Source organism: Dipodomys ordii, unplaced genomic scaffold (genome assembly GCF_000151885.1).
Source record: "Dipodomys ordii isolate 6190 unplaced genomic scaffold, Dord_2.0 Scaffold99, whole genome shotgun sequence".
NCBI classification, from domain to species: Eukaryota; Metazoa; Chordata; class Mammalia; order Rodentia; family Heteromyidae; genus Dipodomys; species Dipodomys ordii.
Genome location: NW_012267315.1, coordinates 6,094,239 through 6,121,928, shown reverse-complemented (window position 1 = coordinate 6,121,928; position 27,690 = coordinate 6,094,239). Strand labels below are relative to the sequence as shown.

General features: G+C 40.0%; 1 protein-coding gene across 1 annotated transcript in view; it reads left to right on the top strand.

Annotated features, from left to right (window-relative positions):
• Cfap61 (cilia and flagella associated protein 61) overlaps positions 1 to 27,690 on the top strand; it is a 230,095-nt gene that overhangs the window by 154,318 nt on the left and 48,087 nt on the right. The window contains exons 23-25 of the mRNA XM_013027044.1: positions 9,965 to 10,257; positions 17,108 to 17,435; positions 19,508 to 19,599. Of these exons, the coding sequence (XP_012882498.1) occupies positions 9,965 to 10,257; positions 17,108 to 17,435; positions 19,508 to 19,599 (713 nt within the window). The remainder of the gene's footprint in view (positions 1 to 9,964; positions 10,258 to 17,107; positions 17,436 to 19,507; positions 19,600 to 27,690) is intronic.

Below are 27,690 nucleotides of genomic sequence, written 5' to 3'. Positions count from 1 at the left end.
TAAATCACTTTCATCAAAGAAAAGCACAAAGTGCTTCCTATAGTCAAAAGGCAAAAGTTTCTCATACATGTGCTTAGTACAGTACTGTGTGGTTGCAGGCATCTGCTGAAATGCTGGGAATATATCCTTTGTGGGTGGGAGGCAGCTGTACAATTACCCCTGCAAGTGATAGAATTACAGCCTACACACCCATGTCCGTGTCAGCCCCTGCCTCATGGTGGTAAAGAAGACCTACCGATCTTTACACAAAAGTTGGAAATCCTTGTACGTTAGGTGTCAGCTGGTTGCATGGAGGCTCTGAGGCCTCCGTGAGATTCCTGAAGGCTGTGATGCTGGAGAAGGCTTCCCAGAGGAAGAAGGGCAGGGTAAGCAAACACAGAGGTTGGGAGAGCTTGAGTTGTTTCTGAAAGACAACCATACTGTAAAGGGCAGAAGCGGGGGATGGAGGACCAGGTAGGAGATGGACACTGGAGGCCCTCAGGCATCCATCCAAGACCTTATTTTTAGGAAATGGGACCCAGCGAGGGGAGCTGGCCAGCAGGCTGTGGAGGAATGACACTGGGCACAGAACACACTTTAGGAAGGTGGCTTTTCTTTTTTTTTTTATTGTGAAAAATACTGTACAGAGGGGCTACAGTTACATGAGCCAAGGTAAAGAGTACATTTCTTATCAAGCATTGCTGCTTCCTCCTTTGTTTTTCCCCTACCATCCCTTCCCTCCCCCACCTCCTCAGCTACACTCCCCCTTCCCCCCACGCCTAAATTGTAATGTTCATTTTTCTTTTTTTAATTTTTAATAAATTTTTATTGTGAAAATACTGTACAGAGGGGTTAAACTTACATGAGCAAAGTAATGAGTACATTTCTTATCAAGCATTGTTGCCTCCTCCTTTGTTTTTCCCCTATAATCCTTAGCCTCCCATCTCCACGACTACACTCCCCACCCTCCCTGTCCCCCCTCCCCCCACCAAAGTTGTAAAGTTCGTGTTTCGACATAGCATCTTGTACATCTCATTGTTGCAAAGGGTCCACCTGTATCCCTATTAAACATTTTGTTTTTTCCCTTCCCCTCCCCAAATTATACCAACCTCAAAAACAGTGAAAACAAGGGTTCTACCGTGGGGGAGGGACATACAAAGCAACAAGAAAATCACATGGTACTTTATGAATACGTTAGAAACAATAGCAATAAAGAGAAAACCACTTGTGTCCTATCTTGAGGTTTATTTCGCTTAACATCATCTTATCTGACCTTTTCTGCTTGTCCCAGACATTTACTAGTTATTGAAAATAAGGGAAACCATGGGACCTATGTTTCTTTGGGCCTGGCCTACTTCACTTAATATTATTTTTTCCAAGTCTTTCGATTTCCTAACAAATGGGGCAATGTCATTTTTTCTGATGGAGGCACAGAATTCCACTGTATAAATATACTACATTTTCTTGATCTATTCATCTATGGAGGGGCATCTAGGTTGGTTCCATATCTTAGCTATGGTAAATAATGCTGCAATAAACATAGTGGTGCTTTAGTATGGTCTTGTTTGTGATCATTTGGGTAAATGCCCAAAAGTGGGATTGCTGGGTCATAGGGGAGCTCTATGTGGAGTCTTTTGATGAACCTCCATACTGCTTTCCAGAGTGGCTGAACAAGTTGGAAGGTGGCCTTTCTACCTGTGGACCCTTGTCAGCACAGAAAGGGAGCTGTAAGAGTGGGTTACAGGAGTCTCAATAGTCAGTTGGAGATGGGGAAGTTGTGGGTGCCCAAAATGGTCAGCTTTGCTCCATTCAGTGGTCCTGATAATACAGACACTTCTAACTTATTAATGAGTCAGTTATGGATGGTGATACTTGAAGAGAGTTGTGCTATGGCATGTTTTTTGAAAGACAGATGGATCTATCTCTGTGTTGGGACATTCTAGTTCTTCTCTTTCTTTATCTCCCTGAGAATCCCAGAGAAGTGTAGAAATTCCTCATAACACTTTACTCTCATCACTGATTTCCCCCATTCCAAATTAGTTTATGCTAGGAGTGGAGAGAGATAGTCAGAGACAGCACCTTTCTCACAAAAATGGAAGAAAAAGCTTTGACTCATTGACTGTGTTTGGGATGCCAGGAAACACACTGAGAAATACCAGACTGGACCATCCCAAAGCACAGGATGTAATAAAGGGCTTGATCCCTGATGGAGAGAAATTCTTGTAGGATAATGGATGCTGGGTGGCAGTTGCTTTGCATGCTCCCAGGAAGATGTTAACTCTTTGAATTATCTGTCCACCACACATAAGTACACAGATACCACCCAGAGAGTGTGTCCTCCTCACAATCTCTGTTTTATCAACTATGATCTTCTGCTCTCATGAGAAGCCAGTTGTTCTATAATGGAATTAACCCAGGCTGAAGTGCTATGTCCTTTTCTGGGCTCTCCAATTGGATGGGTTTATGGATGTAAATTACTGTAAATGACTAGAACTGTTCCTGGGTAGTGGAGAAAAGCTCCCATCACCAGCTTAAATGCTGCTGTCAACTTCAAACAAAACCTGGAGTGTTCAGCTGGGAGTTCGGATAGAACCCAGCAACCTGATACATTAGAGCAGCTTATGGTGTTAATTGAACCTAATTGAAATTCATCTGTTATTACCTCTATACTCTCCATGAAAATAAAAAGTAGGGCAAAAATAAAGTAAAAAGAGTGAAACTGCCCTAATGGCTCCAAATGGATCAATTATTTTCATCTTTAGCTAAATACAGTTTACTGCCTTATTAAAAGCATGTTTGTAGGCAAAGTCTAACATTAAAATTCCAGTGCATGAATCACCAACAAAGCCTTTGTTCTGTCTCAGATATTGTTCTCTTTTTTATTTGAAAGAGCAAGAAACAGGGCAGGTCGTGCTCAGGTCAGAAAAATCTTGTGCTTTGACTTAGAAAGAGTAGAATGACCATTGTGGGTATGAAATGCTTTTAGGAGTGTTTACTTCATAGTTTGTTAATATCCTGTGATTATTTTTAAGTTCTTTCATTATCTAGTAATTTTTTTAATTTATCCAGAGAAACACATCAGTTGGAGTTAATGTTTAGGGATGTGCAGCCTCTGCGAACGCAGTTCAGGGGTGTCAGTGCAGGATCTGAAACCCAATTCACTGGTCCAAATGCTGCCGACCACTTCCTGTGTGACTTTGAGCTCATTACTTAACACCTCTGTTCTCAATATTCTGTACAATAGTTCAGTCTATTTTACAGGTCTTCCTGAGGATGAATGAGACATATATGACCATAGTATGTCTCTTTCAAAAGAAATTAAATGGTTGTTCAAACATAACAGAATAGGAGCCAAACATTATGGTATCTGCCTGTAATCCTAGAACATGGGAGGCTGAAGCAAGAAGATTACCAACTCACATCCAGAACAAAATTTACAGGGAAAAAAAATACAGTACATTGGCAAATGTACATAAAACCAGTTAAAGTACACAGACTATCATACAATACTTAATTCTCCTTTTCTCTGGCTTAAAAAACAGGAATTCTGAAGGAAAGTTCATGTTAGTATCTGTATACATAAATTCGTGCATTTATTTCTTATTTTCTGGAATTCTAATTTCATGGCTAGACCACCAGGACACCCATTCCTACTTTCTAGTCATGCTTAACACTGTATTTTATTTTTTAAACCTAATTGAGGTATCAACTTAGCTTTTTCATTTTTATCAAATCATTCTTTCTTTAAATATTAGTGAGTTTTCTGCCCTCTGATACTGTTACCATCTTCAGAAACAAAGAGTGGTGATATAGATTTCTATCCCCCCACCCCCTGATTTTCATAAATGGCAGAACTTTAAACATGGATGCATTGGCATAGCTGGAAGTCTGTAAACTGTGATGGCTGAATGTGACTGGTCATTTCAAAGTTGCTAGTGTGTTACTGTCATCCTTCAAAGAGTGTCAAAATCAAGAAGCTTGTAATCTAGCTACTCAGGAGGCTAAGATCTGAGGATTGAGGTTCAAAGCCAACTCAGGCAGGAAAATTCTTGAGATTCTTTTTTAAAATACATTTTTATTGTAAAAATACTGCACAGAGGAGTTACAGTTACATGAGCAAGGTAATGAGTACATTTCCTATCAAGCATGGTTACCTCCTCCTTTGTTTTTCCCCTACCATCCCTTCCCTCCCACCTCCCCAACTATACTATCTCCAGTTAACCATCAAAAAAGCTGGAGGTGGAGATGTGGCTCAAGTGGTAGACTGTCAGGTTTGTGTGAAAACGCTAAGGGACAATGCCCAAGCCCTCAGTCCCAACCCCAGTACCAGCACATGCATGCAATCACATGTGCATGTGCATGTCACACACACACACATACACACACACAGAGACTCAAGATCACCTCCATGAATACTTCCCATGAAAACTGCTCTGGTTGTATTTCATTGTACTTCATTGCAAATTCAGTCAGAGTTTGAATCATCCATTATCATTTGACATTAGAACATTAGAGCAGCCCACCCTGTTTCTGTCATTTGTTGGATCAAGTACAAAAGCTAGTTGTTTCTTATCTGTTCAATAAGCAGAGCTGGAAAGAAGACAGTGAAGAGATCCTTACAGAGAACTGACCCCAGGGGGAACCCTGAGTTCCACATTCTAGTTTCCTCACATAGGAATACAGGAGGCAAAACTGCCTGTGGGTACCCTGTGAAGAAAGTCTTGGCAAAGGGCTGTCAGCTACCACCTCGAGGACTCTGTAAGCTATCTCCTTGATAGAAATGTGTTACTTAAATTCATCTCTAACTGAACAGCTTACTAAAAAGCTCACTGGAAAAGAACATCCATCACAGCCCAATGTAGCCTGGGCCGCCTCATCCCTGCACAGAGCCAGGGTACCAGCAGAGCCCCCGCACCACACCCTGGCTGGCACACAGCCAAGGCACTGTCGTATTGCCCCTTCTCTGACTTTCAAATTCTTCCTTTTAATTCTTACCTGGACATTGAAGAAAATCTGTTTCTCAAAGGTTTTTCCTGTACATACTCTCCTCGCTCTCTCTATCTCTCTCTATATATATATTATCTGCCCTCCCATTTCCTTTCTGTTATGACAACAACCAAAAGTTGGCCTAACCATGTTGACAGGATAGTTACTTAGCTGATTACCCTATATAGAATGTAAGAAAGTGCTGTGATCTGAAATCAAATGGACATCTGAAAGGAAATCAGTGTCACAATCCTCCCCAACCTCTAAAAGTCTCCCAGAAATGTTCACCCACCTGTCTTTCTATCCATTTGGCATCTACCTTTCCTTAAATACTACATTGAAGATGCGATTTTTTTGTTTCCCTGAGATTAAATGTCACCATTCTGGGAGAAGTGTCATTTTATGCTTAAATTTTGATGTTAGTACACACAGCTTTGGTTACATTTGGGATTATGTAGGTTTTTCTTTTGAGCAACAGCTCTACTGTGGTTAAGGAGAACATGTTTCCAGTTTACAACCCATCTGCTGATAGGCTATTTCCCGTAGTGCCAGCTTCATAGCAAATGCCAGGCTGAAATGTGTATGGGAAACTGGCCACAGTGAGGCCATTTTGTGCCAAGCCTTCAGAGGACACCAAAGTATGGTCCAGCTAGCAAAAGGACAGTCTTAGGTTCAGCAAGCTAGTGACCTTCCAATATTCCCCCATGTACCCAATCTGCAAACATTCTGTTACCTCCAGAGTAGGTCAGGGACTGCGCAGGGCTCAGAACCAACACAGTGGAGAGGCTTCTCACAACAAAGTCAAGGCATCAATAGGCCATGGTGAGTGCTGAGCAAGTGTCTCAGTCCTGAAGCAGGATAATATATAAAGAAAAGTCTATTTTGACTCACAGTTCTAGAGTCTGGGAAACCCAAGAATAGTTGGCTGTATCTGGTGAGGACTTCATGCTGCTTTAATCATGGCAGAAAGTAGAAAGATAAGAGGATGAGTGTACAAGACAGCAAAGTGCTGGATGCCTAACATGGCCACTCATTCCCATGAGAAAGGCATTAACTCAGGAAAACTTCACACCCATGACCCAGGAGCACCTCCCACCAAGCCACACCTCCCAACACCTCCTACATGTGAGTTGGAGGAGACAAGCCCTACTCCAATCTTGCCGAAGGCAAGGCTGAACTGTCTGCCACAGTCCAGGCATTGCTGCTGGCAGGATGAGGTGAGAAAGGAGTTTCAGACAGCACAATCCACGCTTGGATAATTACTAACAGATATAAATAATCATATTTTTATAACTAGATGGATTTTCCAAAAATGAATAATCAGAGTCATTGCTATTTTTTTTCTGGGAAGCTTATTCTACAAATTTTGCTATGCTCATATTTTTGCTGTAAGAATATGCAATTTTTATTTATGGGGACCAGGTGTGGTGATGCAGGCTCGCAATACCAGCTATCTCTGAAGCAACAGAGTAAAAGTGAGACTGATTCAGGAAGATAATGGAAGGAATAATCCCCCACAGAGAAGACATTTAAAAGGCAAGCAAGCTGGACATTGGTGACTCCCACTTGTAATTCTAGCTACTCAGGAGGCTGAGGTCAGGAGGATCTCAGTTCCTGGTCAACTTGGAGCAAAAAGAAGCTGTTCATTGGCCGGGAATATGGCTTCGTGGTAGAGTGCATGCCTAACAAGCATGAGGCCATGGGTTCAATTCCTTGGTACCACAAAAATAAAAAAAATAGTTAAAATATGATTTTTTTAAAAGCTGTCTACTGTGGTGACATGCCCCTGTCATCCCAGCCATGACAGAAAGTGTAAAACAGGGGGATCTCAATGCAGGCATGGACCAGGCAAAAAGTGAGGCCCTATCTCAAATTAACCACTACTTGAAAGAGCTGGTAGTATAGCTCAATGGTAGAGATCCTGCCTAGCAAGTACAAAGTCCCGAATTCAAACCCATGTACAGATAAATAAATGGCAAGCAACTGAACAGCAATGGGGACTAGACTCCATTAACTCAGGCTGCTGTCATGACTTATTTGTGGAGGGATGTGGTGTGACCTGTGACATGTTCTGATTTATTTAGAATGGTTCTAGTAAATTTCATGAGTACCAAGAACTATATAAATGATAAAGCATGTTTAAATGAAAATATTTAAATGAAACTACATAAATAGTTATTTAATACATGACTAATGGCTTGAACTACTCTTTGGCAAATATTCACACACACACACACACACACACACACACACACACACAGCCCATATGGGCAGTGTACCTTTCCTGCCTTGGTGGTGGGTGTGGCTGTGCTCCATAGAATACTAGGAGATGTGGAATAAGCAGAGATTTGAAATCTGCCTAAGCAATTGAGCTTACTCTTCCATGTGCCTGCATTTTGCCATAAATAGAATGTGCTGCAGGTAGTTGTCAGTCCAAAGAACACAGAGAACACATTAGTGTAGACCCTAACCCAACCACCATGAGGAGTTAGGCCAGCTAACATCAGCCAGCCACAGATGTTACTCAGCCCACATCAGTGTTGAACATTGACTTCTTATGAAGTATTATTGTGGCAAATAGATTACTGATATGATAACCAAAGATGGAAGGTTTTCTTAGAGAATTCTGTTTCAATTGTAGTTTGGATCTTAAATGTTCCCCCAACAAACAACCCATATACTAAGGGCTTGATACATACCCTTAGGAGGGTTAGCTCATTGGGGGTGTGTCCTTGAAGGGATATGGTTACTCCTAGCCCTTCCCGTTGCTCTGCTTCTTGGCTATCATGAGCTAACTTGGCTTCTACGGTCATGTGATGGCCTGATTCTGCCACAGGCCCAGAGGCCTGTGACCAAACCAAGTGACCATAGACTGAAGTCTCTGAAACAAATACTTCTTCCTTGTATGTTGATTTCTCTCAGGTATTTTGCCACAGCCACGGAAAGCTAACCCCCACCATAACCAAAACTGATTAGAAGTTAGACTATCATTAGTAAACCTTTAGCTTACAAGTTAGAGGTTTTACAAAATATATTACATCCAGCTACTTATCATGTGAAGGGAGCCTTTGTTGGATAGCACAGCCCTCCGCACCCCAGCATGCTGTGCTGCTCACCTTCGCAAGCCTGCTGGGAAAAGGCCCATCTCACAGTGCCGTTGTTAACTGCTAGCATGGAGGAGACTGGAAAAACACCAGACTCTGGGCATGTGGGGCCTGTGCACTTCAACTTGCTCAACTGAAAAGGAATACTGTTTTGGCATGCAGATTTTGAAAGGACAGAAGACCTTAAACCTTTGCCAGTTTTAGGTTCAAGCTTTGCCTCTCCTGGCAGGGTGATTCTTTGTTGTGCCAGGCAGCCAAGATTCATGTTTTGCAGCAGGTGGGAGCCTCAATAATTTAAGCAAAGTGCTGGCTCTTCCAGCCAAGAAAAATAGTATTCACAGAGGCATACTGCCTTACATCATCTGGATAGGGAACAAACAAGCCATAAAAGCTGAGCCTCCGGTGAAGGCAAGCAGGAAAGATGCCACCTCTCTATGCTCAATGAACTCTTGGCATTCCATAGCAGAGACTCTGGAGGAGAGGAGAACTTTGAAGCCATAGTTGCCCTCAGAGAAGCCATCGAATGTAATCCTAGATTGCTTTTCCTAACAAACAAGACAAACCTCTTTTCTTTTCTTTTTTTCTTAATATGGTGTGAGTACAGGAGCTTGAACTCAGGGTTTAGCTTTTCTGCTCAAAGTTGCACTTCTAGCTTTTTGCTGCTTAATTAGTTATAAGAATCTCATGGACTTTTATGCCCTGGGGTTGGCTTCAAAACAAGATTTTTAGATCTCAGCCTCCTGAGTAATAAGCTCATAGGTGTGAACCACCAGCATCTGCCCATCTCTCCTGTTCGTATTGAAATCAAATTTTGCATCATTCACTTGGGCAAACTGAATGAATGCACTTGTCATTCATTTTGCCTTGTAGAATTACTTTTCATACCCTTTTATAAACCCATAAAAAGTAGAGATGCAGTAGATATACATTCTGTGGAAACCCAGAAGGTGTTTCTTTGTGAAAAGGTAAAATGGTTAATTCAGTGTCACAAACAGCACAATGTATATACTTCCTGCATCTTATGGTGTGATTGATCTTAAAACTGATGAGCTAGTATTTGTAATTCCATGATAATTTTGAAAAATGTAAATAAACAATATAGATTGTTGCTATCAAAATGCTCTTGCATAAGGGAAATCATTTCAATATTATTTTATATTTTCTGATGAAAATAACACATCCCAGTCCCTCTGGCTAGCTCTTGACATGTGTGTGTGTGTGTGTGTGTGTGTGTGTGTGTGTGTGTGTGAGAGAGAGAGAGAGAGAGAGAGAGAGAGAGAGAGAGTCCTAGGGCTTGAACTTGGGGCCTTGTGCTTTCACTTGACTTTTATGATACATTAAATTCTAAAAGTCAGAATTTGAATCATGGTAAGAATTACCTGTGGAAAAGCAAAATTCTATAGCCTTTAGTTAAAAAAATAGAAAGAAATTTTTTTTCTAGTCAACCCAACTCAGCATTTAAATATTAAAATATCAGTAGCATCTTGTGCCTGAATATTTTTTAACCATTGTCTCTTCATCTCTTAAGAAGAACTTGTATGTATTGCAAACTTTGGTAATTTTGTTTCCTTAAGAAGTATAACAAATAGAGAACAAAAACAAGATAAAAGGTTTTATTCTAGAATGTTTCCTTCAGTATAATTTCAACTTTCAAATTATAGGAACATAAATGAATGTCCTACTTCTGCATCAGAAGTACTTGACTACTTTGTGGGATGTTTTGTGCCAATTCTTTACTAAATTATCTTGGTCGAGGTTGCTAGGTAACACCGCTGGCTTCCAGCAGCTGAAAAATGAAAAGGTTACAGGGAGCAATTCCACATTATTAGCATTTGACTAATAAGTTGGTTTAAAAAAAAAACCTGTATATCTTAGCATTTTGCCTCCTTTTCCAGGGAATGTCATTGTCTATGGGAACACACTCGATACTTACACCACTGTGGAAGCACTCTTACACATTGGCGTGAGGGGCTCCTGCATCTATCTTGTACATCCCCCACTGAAATCAGTCACCACCTGCCTCAACAACAGCACAGTGGAAAAAGCCGTGGCTGAAGCACTCGAGGAGGCTGGAGTCATCACTCACAAGGATGCGCTGCTGGCTCAGTGGGAGATGGACCCATTCTCAGACTTCATCCACACTGTCTACTTCACCACCTACACCAAACCTTTCAGCCTTCCATGTTCTGTAAGTGCATCTGGGGAGAGCAGTCCCCTTCCCAGGACTGGAAAGATTGAAATATTGTGAGCAGTGCTTTCATAGATACAGATTTTCTTTTGACTGTTCAGGTTACCTCTTGTTCAATAACAAGCTACTAAAAACTTAGTGGCATAAAACAATAGATTATTAATAATAATTAATAATTATTATTATTATATAACAAGTAATATGTAACAAACACATAATGATAATAATAATTATTATTATTATTATTTCTCCTGTCTGGTGGTTTGACTGGTCCCAACTGGGCGTTTCTCAATGAATAGCTTTTAGGTAGTTGAAGTCAGACAAAAGATAGGGCTGGAATCATCTAAAAGGCATGTTCACTAACTTGTCTGGCTATTTCTGCAGAATCAGCTTCAAGTATCATTTTCATCAAAACACTTACAAATGGTCCCTTTGTGTGACTGGTCCTCTTCAGAGCACGATGTCTTGGTTCTAATAACAAGCAAAAGGAAAGAAAGAGAAGTGGAGGGATGCACCTCTGTTTATGACCTGGGCTCATAATAATGTGGCATCACATCTGCCTCATTCTTTGCTACAGTTAAGTCAGCACATCCATCACATATTAAAGAGGGAGGGAATCAGACCTCCCTGACATATGGGACCACCCCAAAGAGGGATAAAATGATCAGGTTCTGCAAAGGGGCCCCTCCATATTATTAATTTTCCACAAGTACCAACTTCTGGCCAAAGAAGGATGAGAAACTGTAGAGTGACGGAAGTCAGGATATGTTGTCTGTAAAGGTCATTCCTTGTGATGCAAAGCAGGACAAGGGACAGTGAGAGGAGCTATCTGACAGCAGACATCAACATCTAGCCCAGGCTGCTATGGCAAGAAAAGGTGTACCTAGAAGTTGTATTCCTTGTAAATAAATGAACTTGAATGTATTTGCAAGATGCTTTTGCCACAATTCTGATTTTAATCTAAGTAGGGAAAACAGGTAAAAGGGGAGTCCTAGAGAACCTGTGTTCCGTGGTGATTTGGGAAGGTTTCCTTAGGCCTCTACTTATTTTTAAAAAATGAAGATGGGGGCGGGGGGAGGGGGTGTTCACCTCCTGAGGTTCCTGGGCTAAACTTGGCAGTCTTCCAGGATTACTATTATGGGGAGAATCTTTGGATAGACATTTTGATCCTTCCCATCTTTAGTAAATAAGTGTCATGATACACAAGCAGAAATACAACACTTTCAAAATAACATGACTTCTGTTTTTTGATAACTATATTTCTAATACAGAACCTAAGGCCTAACTTGGTGTTATTTAAGTATTTGTGGAATGGATAAATAAATGAGTGCAGTAAAGAACAGCCTACAAGATGATCATGGATTTCAGGCATTGTGCCCAGGAAAGGGCAAGTTCTCAGTAAATGGTTGTACTCTGAAAATGCTTGACACTCCCACAGAGAGATGTTACCAGAACTAAGATCTGGGGTCCAGGGGTGGCAGAAATAAGATGGAACCCAGAGAAATAACAGTCAGGGTTTTGTTGGTTTATTTGTTTGCTTCTCAGACTACGTACTGGAGGTACATAAGAGATGCAACTCTGACCAAAAGCAAGGCAGGCAACAGCTCCCTACACAAAGGGAAAAAAAGGGAACTTATCTATGAAAAAATCACAACAAATCCTAATAAAAGATCTGAGCGGATCTGGGTTCACATGCAGCCTGAGTTAAAAACAGTCTGCTACCAGGTACTGGTGGCTCATGCCTGTAATCCTACCTACTCTGGAGGCTAAGATCTGAGGATCACAGTTTGAAGCCAGCCTGAGCAGAAATGTCTATGAGAGTCTCCAATTAATTAGCCCCAAACTGGAAGTGGAGCAGTGGCTCAAACTAGTAGAGCACTAGCCTTGAGCACAAAAGACAGGGACAGTGCCCAAGCCCTGAGTTCAAGTCCCATGACAAACAAAAATAACAACAATAACAATAAAAAACACAACAGAGGGAAAGGATAGTAGGAGAAAAACAAAGGAGGGGTAACAATGTTGGACAAGAATTGTACTTATTACCTTCCTCAGAGAACTGTAACCCCCCTGTACAGCATCTTTACAATAAAATAAAATCAAACAAACAACAGTCCTTCTCACACAGATCCGCCAGGGTCAGCTCCTGAGAACCTCCCTGACCCTGAGAGTCAAAGTTGACCAGTGAGGCTTCAGGAAGATCTATCTGATGTAGACCAATAAGGACTAGACATACTTCGCAACTTCCAGTCCTTCATTTACATGAAGGACCCTGAAAAGAAACTCAGGGTGGGGTTTCAACCTGAAGTTCATTTCATGAGCAAGTTTTGGGTAACAGATTCAATTTACTGGATATTAGGCTATTTGGATTTTATGCCTATATTAATTTTGTTCAAGACATTTATCCATTTATTTTAAGTTGGTCAAAATGTTAGCATTAATTTGTTCATATATCATTATTTTATTATCTACTGTACTTACATGTCTTGGGGTAGTTGTAATAACCTCATTTTTTCTGGTTTTGTTGAATTGCATTTAGTTGTTCTGTCTGTCTCTCTTCATCTCAGTCTAAATAGAGGTTTGTCAATTTTATTGATTTTTTTTTCAAAGAAACCAACTTTACTTCCAGGTAAAGTTGGCTCCTTTTCTCTATAATCAGTCACTTTTCTCTTCCATTGATTTCTGCTCTTAATAATTATTTTCTTCATGCTGCTTGCTTTGAATTTACCTTGTTTCTTCTCTTTCCTAATTTTTAAGGTAGAGCTGTAGGGCATTGATTTATGTATTCATTTAAACTATAAGCTTTCTTTGTTTTAGCTGCCTTCTCACAAATTTTAATATATTTAACTTTTATTGTCATTTAGATAAAAACATTTCCTCCTCTCCTTTGTGGTTCTTCTTCAACCCTTAAATCATGTGTTGTTTAATTTCCAGATATTTGAGTTTTCTACATGAATTTATGTTCATTGAGTTCTAACTTAATGCTATTGAGATCAGAGAATATATTCTTTATAACTATTAATACATTAAGATTTATTATTATTTATTGTATATCCAAGCAAGTATGTTTGGATCTAAAAGAGTGTATTCTAAGCCAGGTGCTGGTGGGTCATCTATTCAGGGGACTGAAATCTGAGAATCATGTATCTGCTTTCTTTGGAATTTTTTTTTAATTTTTTTTGGCTGGTCATGGGCTCTGAACTTATGGCCTAGGTACTGTCCCTCAGCTCTTTTGATCAAGGCTAAGCCCTCTACTACTTTGAGCCACAGCACCACTTCCTTCTTTTGGAATTTTTGGAGTATCTTTGGTATTCTATTTCAAATGCCTTTTAAACTTTATTTTTTAGTGAATGTGTCATGGATTGCAATATACTTCATCAGTCTTTACCATTCAGTAGTCTCGATATTACGTATTTCACATAAAATGTAAAAGACCTATAATACAGGCCCTTCTTCCAGTATCACGTGCATTTAGTTACACTCACCATGTATGTTACGTCTACACACATTGAAAAATAGCCATGGCAATGTTGTAGGTTTTGTTTTAAACAGACACTCTATATACATATACTTTTATACACATAAATGTACACATAATAAATATGTGAGTTATAGAGCCTTTTTTCATTTCTTGCTCTTTGTTTTCAAAATACAAATCTCCCATCAGAGTGTACAACTCCCTATTTCACTGTGGGTATTATAAATCTGTTAACAAATTCTCTAGTTTTCCTCTATCTGAAAACATTTTATTGTGCCTTGGCTCTTGAATGATATTCTCACTGTATATTGAATCTCAGGCTTATAGGGCATTTTTCCCAGTACTTTGAATATGTTTTTCATCATGCTCTGACATCACACATTTTGATTTAAAAAAACCTGTAGCTATTGAAGCATTGTTCCCTTGTATTTAGTATATTTACTACTCATGTTTTCAAGGTATGCTGTTTATTATTGGTTTTGGCCATTTGATGCTAGGTAGATTCCTTGTTTATTATGTTTTAAATTTTTATGTTGTGGTTCAGTTGAGCTTCTTGAATCTATAAATTTATGACTCTCACTAAATTTAATAAAAATTCTTGGCCATTTTTTCTTACCCCATTCTTCTTTCCTTTTCTTGGGGTCTTCAATTCTGTTAGTTTTTAATAATTTTCTTTGGGGCTTTAGGCTCTGTTTGCTTGAATACTTTTTTCTTTCTTCTTCAAACTGGAAAACTTCTGTTGATATAACTTCAGAGTTCACTGAATTTTCTCTTCTATTAGAACATAAAATGCCTAGAACTTACCTTCTTATAAAAACTCCCCAAATAGGCAAAATTAGCCCTATGCTAGTCATTGCTCCAAGATTTTACTCTCCTATACAATCTACCTGCTGTTAAACACTAACCAGAATCTTCAAGTAGCTGTTTTCCTATTTTGGTCAGAGTTTGTAGTTGTTATTGGTGGGAAGTTTAGTCGCAGGGGATTATGCTACCATACTAGAAACACAATTCTCTTGGAATTAATGTTTTATGTATATATCAAGGCCTTACTACTCTTGCCCTGTATCAGTGTCATGTGTGTGCTCAGCATCTATCCAAGCTATACTCCACTTAACACTGGTTCTCAAAGAGTATGTCTTGGGCTGGGAAGGTGGCTCAGTGGTAGAGTGCTTTCCTTGCATGCATGAGGCTCTGGTTTCGATTCCTCAGCACCACATAAGCAGAAAAAGTCAGAAGTGGAATTGTGGCTCAAGTGGTAGAGCACTAGCTTTGAGCTGAAGAGGTGAGGGACAGCGCCCAGGCCCAGAGTCCAAGCCCCACGACTGACCCCCCCCCCCAAAAAAAGAGTATGTCTTCCTTTTTATTGGTATCCATCTCTCCAGTTAAATTGTCAGTTTCGTGATTTATTTCTTGAAGATATTCTTGGAACCTTACACCACGCCTGGCAAAAAAGTGCTTGTCTTCTGAATTTGAATGAATGAAGTTCATCAAATCAATTTGTGATTTCCCTTTATAATTTTCAGTCTGTTACACTATGAATCCCTATTATGAAACCCTAAGACATTAAAAAAAAGTGTGAATGCCTACACTACAACATTATAAGTAAATACTACTCTAAGACTAATCACCTTTAAAGCTAACAATCTATCAAGTATCTCTGTTGAATGTGCCATTTAGCAAAATTAAAAGTAGGTATAGATAGAGAAAGAAAACTGATAGGTAGAACTTTTGTGAAGATGCTAAAAGGAACTCCTGAAATTGGTCAAGGATTCAAGAGGTTGATGACACAGGGGCTTGTACATAATGTTAATCTAAGTCAAATAGCATTCTATTTTTTTGTGTTGGTCAAAATGCATTTTTCTATAAATGGAGAAGCAGAAGTGGGAGAATAAGCAAGTATGTGTAGGGAGAGAAAAAGACAGAGACTCAAAAGATACAGTTCCTGGGCTGGGAAGTTGGCTCAGTTGGTAGAGTGCTTGCCTTGCGTGCTTGAGGCCCTGGGTTCGATTCCTCAGCACCACATAAGAAAAAAAAAAAGATACAGTTCCTGTAGTTGCTGGATATGCTACTGCCTTCTATACCAGGACTAAAAGCAGTAAGACAGGAACAGACTTTGCAGCTGGGGAGGCCTATGGCTCATCCTCTCTAGAGTATCCTTCAAGGACAAGATTGCTGGGTTTAGACAAATCTAGAGATGAGGCAATCTGAAGATTTAAGACTTAAGTGAGACAACCTCGAGAAGAAACCTAGAAAGACTTACATATGAGACATGAGAGAAAAGAAAATAGAAGGAAGCTAAGCTCAGGCTATTAGAAATCTAATAGATTGGAAGTAAGGGTTAGGGCCTCAGATATAAGCTTCTTACAGGGAAAGAATGTTTATTCCTGGGGCAGATATTCCACTGGTCAACATCCTTATCTCCACTGTATGTCTAAATGAAGTGGTTACAAAAGTATGACACTAAGTGATCTTAGGTTGATTTTTTTTTTTTTTGGGTCCGGTAGTGGGGCTTGAACTCTGGGCCTGGGCGCTGTCCCTCAGCTCTTCAGCTCAAGGCTAGCATTCTACCACTCGAGCCACAGCGCCACTTCCGGCTTTTTTCTGTTTGCTTATGTGGTGCTGAGGAATCGAACCCAGGGCCTCAGGCTTGCAAAGCAAGCACTCTACCACTGAGCCACCTTCCCAGCCCTTAGGTTGATTTTTGTTGGTTGTGGGGCTTGAACTCAAGGCTGGGTGCTGTCCCTGAGATTTTTTGCTCAAGGCTAGTGCTCTCCCAATTGAGCCACAGATCGGCTTGTGGTGGTTGAGTGGCTAAGAGTGATAAGAGTCTCACAGAGACTTTTCTGCCGGGGCCAATTTCGAGCCATGATGCTCAGACCTCCACCTCCTGAGTAGCTGGGATTACAGATGGGAACCACCGTCTGGCTTGTTTTTTTATACCAAAAATATTCATTCTTTCTCTCTCTCTCTTTTTCACTTCCTCCTGCTCTTTCCATCTCTCCCTCCCTCATTCTTTCTCTCACACACACAGACACACACACCCCACAAACACATATTATGACAAACTTTTTTTTCCTTTTTTTTTGCCAGTCCTGGGTCCTGAACTCTGGGCCTGGGCACTGTCCCTCAGCTCTTCAGCTCAAGGCTTGTGCTCTACCACTTGAGCCACAATGCCACTTCTGACTTTTTCTGTTTATGTGGTGCTGAGGAATTGAACCCAGGGCCTCAGGCATGCAAGGCAAGTACTCTACCACTGAGCCACCTTCCTAGCTCCTCAAACTTTTGATAGATTATTTTGTGCTCCAAATATAAAATACCCCAGAATGTGAAATCACGACTAATAACTGTGTTATGATGTGATCATTCACATTGTAGATATTCTTCAGTTTCTATGAGAAGAATGTGGATTATGACACATTTAAAGCCTTCAACGATGCATGTCTCGTGTATGATGGCCGGCTAGTGATTGATACCAACTTCCACACCAATGACATAGCCATTAGAGCTGCTGGATCCCTCACCAAATTCTCTAACAGATATTATGCAAATGACTGGACTCACAGCAACTTCAGTTCCAAAGAAATTGGATTCCAGCTGGCAGCAGCTATGCTCAATCTTTTTGACCCAACTCTTGAACCTGTGACTGAGCCACCAGCTGATCTAGACCGACTCATCCCCATGTACAAGGGCGCCAAGATCCAAGGTATGTGAGCAGCCCTCCTTCCTTCCTTTGATGAAGCCACAGATTAGCAGCTCCCAGTGTTTGTCTTAGGCTTGGTTAAGAACCTTCTACCTCTCAGTGGGTTGCCATGGAGATAAAGGTCCATCTCATTTCTGAAGTATTTATTACAAACCTGGTACTATTACTTTATGGCACTTTGCATTTAAAACATTTATTATAAAGCATCTCCAAACTGATAATGCCCATTTTACAAACTTGGAAATGATCAGTAACTTGCCTAGAGCTGGTGAGGGTGATCTGCCATAACATCTTCCCTAAAATTTCCATTCTTCCCATAAGTTTGGACAACAGAAAACCCTTCCAGACAGCTCTGATCTTAGCCTGCTCTCTCAGAGAAGCTCAACCACTATGCCTCTAAAAGAATCCACTTTCCCTCCCTAAGATTTGTTGATTTCTAAGGAGATGATTTCAGTATTTGTTCATGTCTTAATGTGGTGGTGAGAGACACCTTTAAGATGGTATCTTTGGGATGGGTACAGTGGCTCACACCTGTATCTTAGCTACTCAGGAAGCAGAAATTGGAAGGCTGGTGACAGGTCTAAGACAGGCAGAGGGAAGTGGGAGAAAATAGAGAGGGGATAACACTGTTCAAAAAGAAATGTACTCATTCCTCTACTGTAAGAGTAACCCCTCTGTACATCACCTTTACAAAAACAAAAGCCCAGAGGAAAATAAGCTATGTGGGAATAAATAGGAAGATCGTGGTCCGGGCCAGTCCTAGACATAAATATGAGACTATATCTGAAAAATTATCAAAGCAAAACGGGCCAGGGTATGGTTCTAGTGGAAGAGAGCCTAGTTAGCAAGCAGCCTCATTAGGGCTGCCAAAATAAAAGAAAACATTTATAAATATGTATGATCACTTCTAAGAAGTTCATGAACCTAAAACTGTACAGACTACTGTACGTGTCTGTAGATTCTAATCCGGTAGGTATGCATTAATCTAAAGAGAACAGCCCCACCTTCCAGCCCTTGTCTGCCACTACCTAACAAGGTCACCTCAAGGAGATCCTTTTCTGTTTCACACTGTGGCTAACACCTGAGTAAGGGTGGAGACCTCAGGCAAGCAAGAAAGGAGTGACATTAGATGTCTGAGCTTGACCAGGCTCAAGTTTTCCAAAGCACTAAACAAAGAAGTTTCCTTATAAAGCAGGAGTTTAAAAAAATATTTTGGTTATATTTGGAGAAACAGTATGGAATGGCAAAACTATTGCAGTCCTTAAAGGCTTTTGACGGTCTTGATGCAATTGGCAGGTACAGGCTAGTGTGTGTGGAGCTGTGGGCTTAGGGAAGTACATCTTAGAGCACTGGTGACTGTGTGACAGAACATTGGTGATGATGTTACATTACAGCGATTTGCAAACAAAGTTCAACCACTTCAGGTTATCCCTTGCTCTTGCTGTACTGTGGTGAGAAAGTCTGGGACATGTACACATTGTAGGCATTTCTGTCCTGTAGTGAAAATATGAACTCTTTTCCCTACCTCATTAACAATTTATCTCACTGTACTTGATGTTGGTATAATTTGTGGAGGGGAAGGGAAAAAACAAATTGTTCACATAGGGATACAGGTGGACCCATTGCAACAATGAGATGTACAAGATGCTATGTTGAAAAACGAACTTTACAAGTTAGGCACGGGGTGTGGGGGAGAGGGTGAGGAATGTAGTCCTGGAGATGTGAGGGAAGGGGTAGTAGGGGGAAAACAAAGGAGGAGGCAACAAAGCTCGATAAGAAATGTACTCATTACCTTGCTCATGTAATTGTAACCCCTCTGAACAGTATTTTCACAATAAAAAACTTACTTAAAAAAAAAAGGCAGGTAGCAGGGACCCAGAAAAAAACCTGAGTTGTAATCTATTCTGGAATAAGAGGGAGATCTATTGGGGCTCCAGCCCCAGAAGAAGTAGGATGGTGAGGACCAAGATGAATCTTTGTGTTTGAGAAATGACCATCTATTCTCAAGTATTCTCAAAACCTTAAAAAAAAATAACAATTTATCTCACATGCACGAAACTTGTTCTTTCCTCTAGGAGGCATTCTTCCTGGATCTTACTATTATCTGCATATTGCCAAACCTGCCATTCCAACTCCTTTGGAGGTACTGATGGCGCAGCCTGATTTTGTAAGTATTGTTTCTGAATTTCATTTTACTCTGTTTTATGGGAAAGCGAAGTTCTTTACTCAGAGCCTTCCATGTAATATATTGGTTCTCACATCAAAATAAACCCATTGTGCTGGTCAGCACATTATTAGGAGGGACCTGATAATCTTTGGTTCTTATTTCCTTGTGTGGTCTCCCCCAGCAATGAGATAATGATGACCTATGTAGCCCGTAGAAAATTGTGGAACTGAGTGTGTGGTTCAAAGGTAAGTTATGAGTGATGCTGTAGCTGCCAACTTTCCTGCTTAGCCATTACCTGTTGCCATGTTACTTTCCTAGACTAGGATTAGTCAGAGCATTCTAACCAGTGCCGCCTCCCCACATGTGACCTGGGTGCCCTAACCTCAGAGCAGTATTAGAGCACTCAGACTGTTCCGGACAGCTCATGATTCCAAGTGCATGTGTTCTCCTTGGCAAGTGGACAGCTTGTATGCCTTGTACGGCCCGGCCTAGTAACCCACACATTATCACTCCTATACCTCTTTTGGAACAGTCATATCCCATAAGGAAGGAGGAAGTGAAGAGGGAGAGAGGGAGAAAGAAAAGAAAGGAAATGGGAGAAGGGAGGGAAGGAGAGGGAAGAAGAAGGAGATAGAGAGGAAGGAGGGGAGGAAGAGACCATATCTCAGTGGGGAGAGTATCAAGGTCATATTGCAAAAGAATATCAGTAATCAGGATTCACCTTTGGAAAATACAATCTGCCACTACTGAGTTTGGGCATTAGATAAACAGGTGAAGACCAGCATTCCAAAGTTGAACATTTTGGTCACTTTAGATAAATAACTTGAGGTGAACACATATAAGAGCTAGAAAACATCTCAGAATGAACCAGATTCTTCAAAGGCACTGCATGATTTCCTACATAAAGTGCCATCTATTTATGAATTACTTGCCCTCTCTGAACGAAGTCAGAGGAAGAGCCAGAGGGGGCTTTAGATAATAAGAATTATAATGAGAGTGTAACTTGAATAAATTCTTGGGCTGGTGCTATAACAGTATTTGAACAGGACCCCTGACTTTAATTAACCATTTGCCAGGTGGGCCTCCTTTTTAATTAGTACAGAAGATCTAAACAGATTTTTTTCTATTTTATCATCCAAGAATAAAAATGTAAGATGGCTCCATGGCAATCTTTGGGAGTTAAAATTAATTTAAGTAAAATGGTTGCCAAAGTGGCTCAGCAGTCACCTAAATATAGCCAACTGATCAAGAGTGGAACCCATTTAACAGTATTTCAATGAGAAATTAAACATATTCTTACAATAAAGATAGTAAAGATCATATTATTAGACTTTTATGGCCCTCAGTCTCTGGAATATTTAAGTAAGAAAAAAGGCTTGAGTAATTCATGAGATCTTTGAGTAATGACCTGACTAAAGGAAGAAAGGGGAACCCAAGTCTTTTACATAATAAACTAATTTACAGATTCCAGTCCACATGCTTTGTTGGCTTATGCACCATGAAATAAGTAAGTTTGTCACAACAAATTCTGCCTTGGATACTATTAAATTTAAAATTATGTTTTTGTCATGAGAGCTGAGAACTTGATTTCTCAAACAGCAAGTCTGATTAATCCTGTGTCTTCTGTTTGGCATGAATTCCTGAGTCATTTCCCAAATTTGGTCAAAATCATACAAAAACTCAGAATAATTGTATTGTTAGGGAGAAGAATAGAAAAAAATCACACCAGACAAGTTTACTCCATTAATACCTTAAATTCAAGATCCACGTCTCTCAAGGATTTACTTACATACAGGAAGACATACTCCTACCCAGTTAGAAAGTGTATAAAATAGTCATGATTACCCAGAATACCTCATGAGGTTGCAAGGCTGGGAGGTGCTTTAAATCATCATTTAGTGTAACGATTTCCAGTGATGAAAGGCAGAGAGTGTTCTGGATTCCACTGGTTTTCCTGAGCTATCAGTAACTATGAGTAAGAATGCCCAGCCCTGCATAGATCATTTGTGTCTCAGACATCCCTCTATAGATGAGTTCTCCTTAATGCTAATGCATATTATTTTGATGCATTCCGGAAATAGCAATACAAATACAGTCCCAGATCTCATGAAAATGGACACAGTTTGCCTTCCATGATTAAGATCAGCAAAACCTCCTCTTTGTAATGGTTCCTTGCTGGATTGATTCTTCAATCCTTTATAGCTATGGATCACTATACACTTAGGTTTATGCTGATACAACAAATAGGGGAAACCTGGAGATTTTATTTCAATCTAAAAAGTAAGACCAAAAACAAAAAACAACAGATCCATAGAAACAAATCACAAGAAATAGTGCTGGGGATACCAGCCTCATGGAACAGGTCTACGTGGACACTTAATGTACAGATCCCCCATTTTGTGGCATTTAGCCGTGGCTACATACATGGAACCCAAATCAGCCTTCCAAAGCACACACACACACACACACACACACACACACACACACACACATCCGGTGAAGCTAAAAGTGGAATATTCAGTAAAATCCTTGGCAAAACCAAACTTTTTTTATTACCCACATGGTTGGAGTGCAAGCAGGGCCTCTTTCTTATCTGGCTTCCCTTTTCTTAATTGCACACCATAAAGAAAATTAAGGGAGAGGAAGAAAAAGATGATGAGCAAGAGGAGGAATGAAGAAGGGAAGGAAGAAGAGAAAGCCAAAATCATATGGGTTTGCTTTTTTTACCCTGCAGTGACCCTTGGCAAAACCTGGCATCTGACACTATGCCAGAGCTGTTGGGGGACTGTTCTAGACCTCTACAGCTGCACTATTACAATAAAGAATCCCCGACACACACTCCTTGAAACTCAGTCACCTACAGTTTTTCATCTTTTTCTTCAAGTCATCCCTTAATGCCACAAGGACTCTTGCTCATCAAGTTGGGAAACTAAAACTGCTGGCACCAAACTCAGTTGACTAGAAAGCTTTGTATTACATCTGAGATATACATGTGGACATCATATTCTTCACTACCATCTATATTTCTGTGTGTTTTCCAACTCTGAAATGGTATTGAACAATCTGGACCATGTCAGTAAAGTTGATAATGGGGGTTATTTGGTGATGTCATGTGCCCCTGTCCTGGTTGGTGGGACATGACTTAGTCAAGACTTGAGGAAACACACTGGAATGAAAAAGTGGGAGGGACATCCGGACTAGAAAAATTTACGTGGCAGGAGCATTTGAGTCAGAGAAGCATAACAATACCCTTCGGCCAGAGACTCAGCTCTTGTTTTTTCCAACCTCTCTGGACCAGCCCCACCTCCCCAACAACAAACTTGTGTTCCACCTTTCCTTCCTCCCTGCTTCCCCTCTGCCTTTCTTCTTCCTTGCTCATTCTGGTTTCTATTTGGGTTCTTTTCCCTTTGCTCATTTAGAAAGTCTGATCGCCTATGGACTCCATTGCCAAATTACTCGTGCTGATCCAAAACTTTGGCAAAGTAACAGGGTATAAAATTAACCCTCAAAAATCAATGGTTTTTCTGTATGTCAATAATGAGAAGAGTGTGGCTGAAATCAGGAAATCAATTCCTTTTGTAATAGCCCCACAAAAATAAAATACCTAGGAGTTAACTAAAGAAGTGAAGGCCTGGCTTACTTCACTTAACATAATTTTTTCCAAGTCTTTCCATTTCCTAACAAATGGGGCAATGTCATTCTTTCTGATGTAAGCCAGGCCCAAAGAAACATAGGTCTCATGGTTTCTCTTATTTGCAATAACTAGTATATGTCTGAGACAAGCATAAATGGTCAGATAAGTTGATGTTAGGTGAAATGAACCCCAACATAAAGACTCAAATGGTTTTTCTTTCTTGCTATTGTTTCTAGCATATTTATAATATGATTTCTTTGTTGCTTTGTATGTCCCTCACCCACAGTATAACCCTTGTTTTCACTGTATTTGACGTTGGTATAATTTGTGGAGGGGAAAGGAAAAAACAAATTGTTTAAATAGGGATACAGGTGGACCCATTGCAACTATGAAATGTACAAGACGTTATGTCAAAAAACGAACTTTACCTTTACAAGTTTGGCGGGGGGGCGGGGGGGGGGGGGTGGGAAGGGCTGTGAAGGGGAAACAAAGGAGGAGGCAACAATGCTTGTTAAGAAATGTACTCATTACCTTGCTCACATAATTGTAACCCCTCTGTACGGTATTTTCACAATAAAAAAAAAAAGAAGTGAAGGACCTTTAGGATGAAAACTTGAAAAATCTGAAAAAGGAAGTGAAAAAAACCTCCCATGTTCCTGGCTTGGGAGGATCAACAACGTGAAAATGGCAATACTGCCAAAAGCTATCTACGAATTCAGTGTGATACCTAGCCTTATCCCAACCTCATTCTTCAGTGAAATAGAAGAAGCAACCCAAAAGACCCCGAAAAGTAAAAACAATCTTTAGCAGAAAGAACAGTGCTAGAGGAATATCAATACCAAATTTCAAACTCGACTACAAAGCCAGAGTAATAAAAAAAAAAAAAAACAGCTTGGTACTGGCACAAGAACAGACTTGAGGACCAGTGGAATAGAACTGAAGACCCAGAAATGAACCCACAGACCTATAGCCATCTAATTTTCAATAAGGGAGCTAAAAAAATAGAATGGAAGAAAGACAGCCTCTTCAGTAAATGGTGCTGGCAAAATTGGTTAAACACCTGTAGTAAACTAAAGCTAGATCCTTATATATCACTCTGTACTAGAATCAACTCCAAATGGATCACAGACCTCAGAGTCAAAGCAGACATCCTGGAAACATTACAGGATGGAATAGGAGAAACGCTAGGGCTCCTTGGCACAGGCCAAGAAACACAAGTCAAAGAAAGGTTGGACAAATGGGATTGCATGAACTTGCAGAGCTTCTGCATAGCAAAGGACATAGGTAGCAAGATCAATAGAAAGCCCATAGGTTGGGAGAAGATCTTCACTAGCCATACAATGGTCAAGGGCCTCATATCTAAAATATACTTGGAACTCAAAAAATTAAATCCCCCAAAAACAAATCCTCAACGAACCAACCACCCGATTAATAAGTGGGTTAAAGACTTAAAGAGAAACTTCTCTGAAGAGGAATTAAGAATGGCCAATAGACACATGAAGAAATGCTCAACTTCTCTAGCCATAAAAGAAACGCAAATCAAAACAACATTGAGATACCACCTCACCCCAGTTAGAATGCCTGTAATCAAGAACTGTAATAACAACAGATGCTGGAAGGGATGTGGACAGAAGGGAGCCCTACTGCATTGTTGGTGGGAGTGTAAACTTGTTCAACCACTCTGGAAAGCATTATGAAGTTTCCTCAAAAGACTAAACGTAAAGCTCCTCTATGACCCAGAAATCCCACTGTTGGGCATTTACCCAAACAATCAAACAAGACAATATTAAAGCTACCAGCACAACCATGTTTATCACAGCATTATTCACCATAGCTAAGATGTGGAACCAACCCAGATGGCCCTCAGTAGATGAAGGGATCAAGAAAATGTGGCACACACACACACAAACACACACACACACACACACACACACACACACACACGGGAATTTATGCTTCCATTAGAGAGAATGACACCACCCCATTTGTAAGGAAATGGCAAGACTTGGAAAAAATTATATTGTGAAGTAAGCCAGACCCAAAGAAACATAGGTCCAATGGTTTCCCTTATTTGCAATAACTAGTATACATCTTGGATAATCTTACCAGGGAAGCCGAAAAGATCAAAAGTTATGTACATATGACCATATAAGATGATGCTAAGCAAAATGAACCAGAAGAAATGGACACAAGAGGTTTTTTTCTTTGTTGCTGTTGTTTTTAATTTATTATGTGATTTTTTTTGTTTCTTTTTTATCTTCTCCTCCCTATGGTATAGCCCTTTTTCACTGTATTTGATGTTGGTTCCCTGCATCTTGTATATACATTTTTCTAATTTGGGGAGGGGAAGGAAAATAACAAAATGCTGAAACAAAGATACAGGCTGACCCATTGTAACAACAGGATGTACAAGACACTATGTTGAAAATGAACTTTACAACTTGACCGGGGATGGAGGAGTTAGGGAGATTGGGAGGGAAGGGATAGTAGGGGGAAAACAAAGGAGAGGTAACAATGCTCCACAGGAAATTTACTCATTACCTTTTTCATGTAACTGTAACCCCTCTCTATAGTATCTTTACAATAAAAAAATTTAAAACATATTAACAAAAAGAAAGTCTGGTCACTTTCAACAGTATAGCCAGAGTATTTGAAAATAACTTTCTTAAACCATCATTTTAAAGATGATAGTCATTATTTAAAATTAGAAACTATAGATATTCAAATAACAAATAAGGGAAACCATGGGACCTATGTTTCTTTGGGCCTGGCTTACCTCACTTAATATAATTTTTTCCAAGTCTTTCCATTTCCTAACAAATGGGATGATGTCATTCTTTCTAGAGAAACAACAATCTTACAACCTTAAGAAATTATGATTAATGCTTTTTGAAATGTTGATAACCCAAAACCAGAATGATACTGTTCCTTGTTGTATATTGTTTTGCTAATATAAAGTATACTGCGGACATAATGCCTTGTATTATATTGGACCAATTGCCTCTCCTTGAGGCATGATCCTCCAAACTTTCAAGCGTTCTATTTGTTCTCTTCTCTACTCCTAAATTCCTAGTCTCTCATTTGTACAGAATTTCATTACCTAACAAAGTCTTGGTGTATCTTATCTTGTATCTCAAAAATTGGCTGCGTCCTCCTTGAGACTCTGCCATGTGGTACCCAAACACTTATCAGTTGCCTAAATTAATCTAAAAAGTTAAGCAATGTGTCCTTATTTAGACAAAAAGCCCCAGGTGACATGCAGAGCTAAATATGTGTGGTCAGAGCCATTTAACTTGACTTGATTTATACATGTTACATTCAAGTTCCAAGTAGGAAGCTTGAATCTATATGCACTCAGAAGAGTTTTATTGGATGTACTAAATTCAGAATCCACAAAGGGAAGGTCCAGCCATCACTAACAAAACTCATGTTTGTCTACTGAGGTCTATGGTTGCTTGAGCCAGTGGGTAATACATCTCCAATGGGAGGCTTGATAGTCACCTGGGGCTGAAATAGAAAAAGGAGCCATGACACAGAATTAGAACATACCTTTCCTTGACATCTGGACCCTTATGTCAGTTTTAGTCAGCTTCTAAAAGCCAAAATACCACAGGACCATCCCTTGACCAATTTACACAGTTAAAGTTCACCTGCATAGCAGGTGTGTCTGTTTGTTAAGATCTCCAGCCTTCTTCCTGAGAACCAACCTTTGCAAAGAGTGGATCTCACCTCACCCAGCCAGTAAGGGTTCGCCTGCTGTATTCTTTTTTTTTAGTATATTTTTTATTGTAAAGACACTATACAGAGGGGTTACAATTACATGAGCAAGGTAATGAGTCCATTCCTATTGAGCATTGTTACACTTTCCTTTGTTTTTCCCTACCATCCCTTTCCTCCCCACCTCCCCAACTCCTCCCTTTCCCACTCCCCCAAGTTGTAAATTTCTTTTTAACATAGTGTCTTGTACATCTTGTTGTTACAATGGGTCAACCTGTATCCTTATTTCAGCATTTTGTTATTACCCTTCCTCTCCCCAAATTAGTCTTTTAAGTATTCTTTAAAGCAACCGAAATTGCTTGTGATCACTTTGACTGGGATGCTTTTTTTTCCCCCTCAAAGTGGTACTGTGAAAAACTAAGACAATCTGACAGTCTTAAACACCTCACAGAAAAGAATGAACTATTTGCTTACTACCAGTATGAGATATTGAGCAATAGAAGATGACTTGTATCTTAGGAGCTTATTTAGAAATATACAGTGCAACCTTTGTCCATTGTATGGCTAGTAAAGATCTTCTCCCAATCTATGGGCTTTCTATTGATCTTGCTAGCTATGTCCTTTGCCATGCAGAAGCTCTGCAGTTTCATGCAATCCCATTTGTCCAACCTTTCTTTGATTTGTTGTGTTTCTGGGTCTCTATTAAGAAAATTTTGGCCTATGTCAAGGAGACCTAGGGT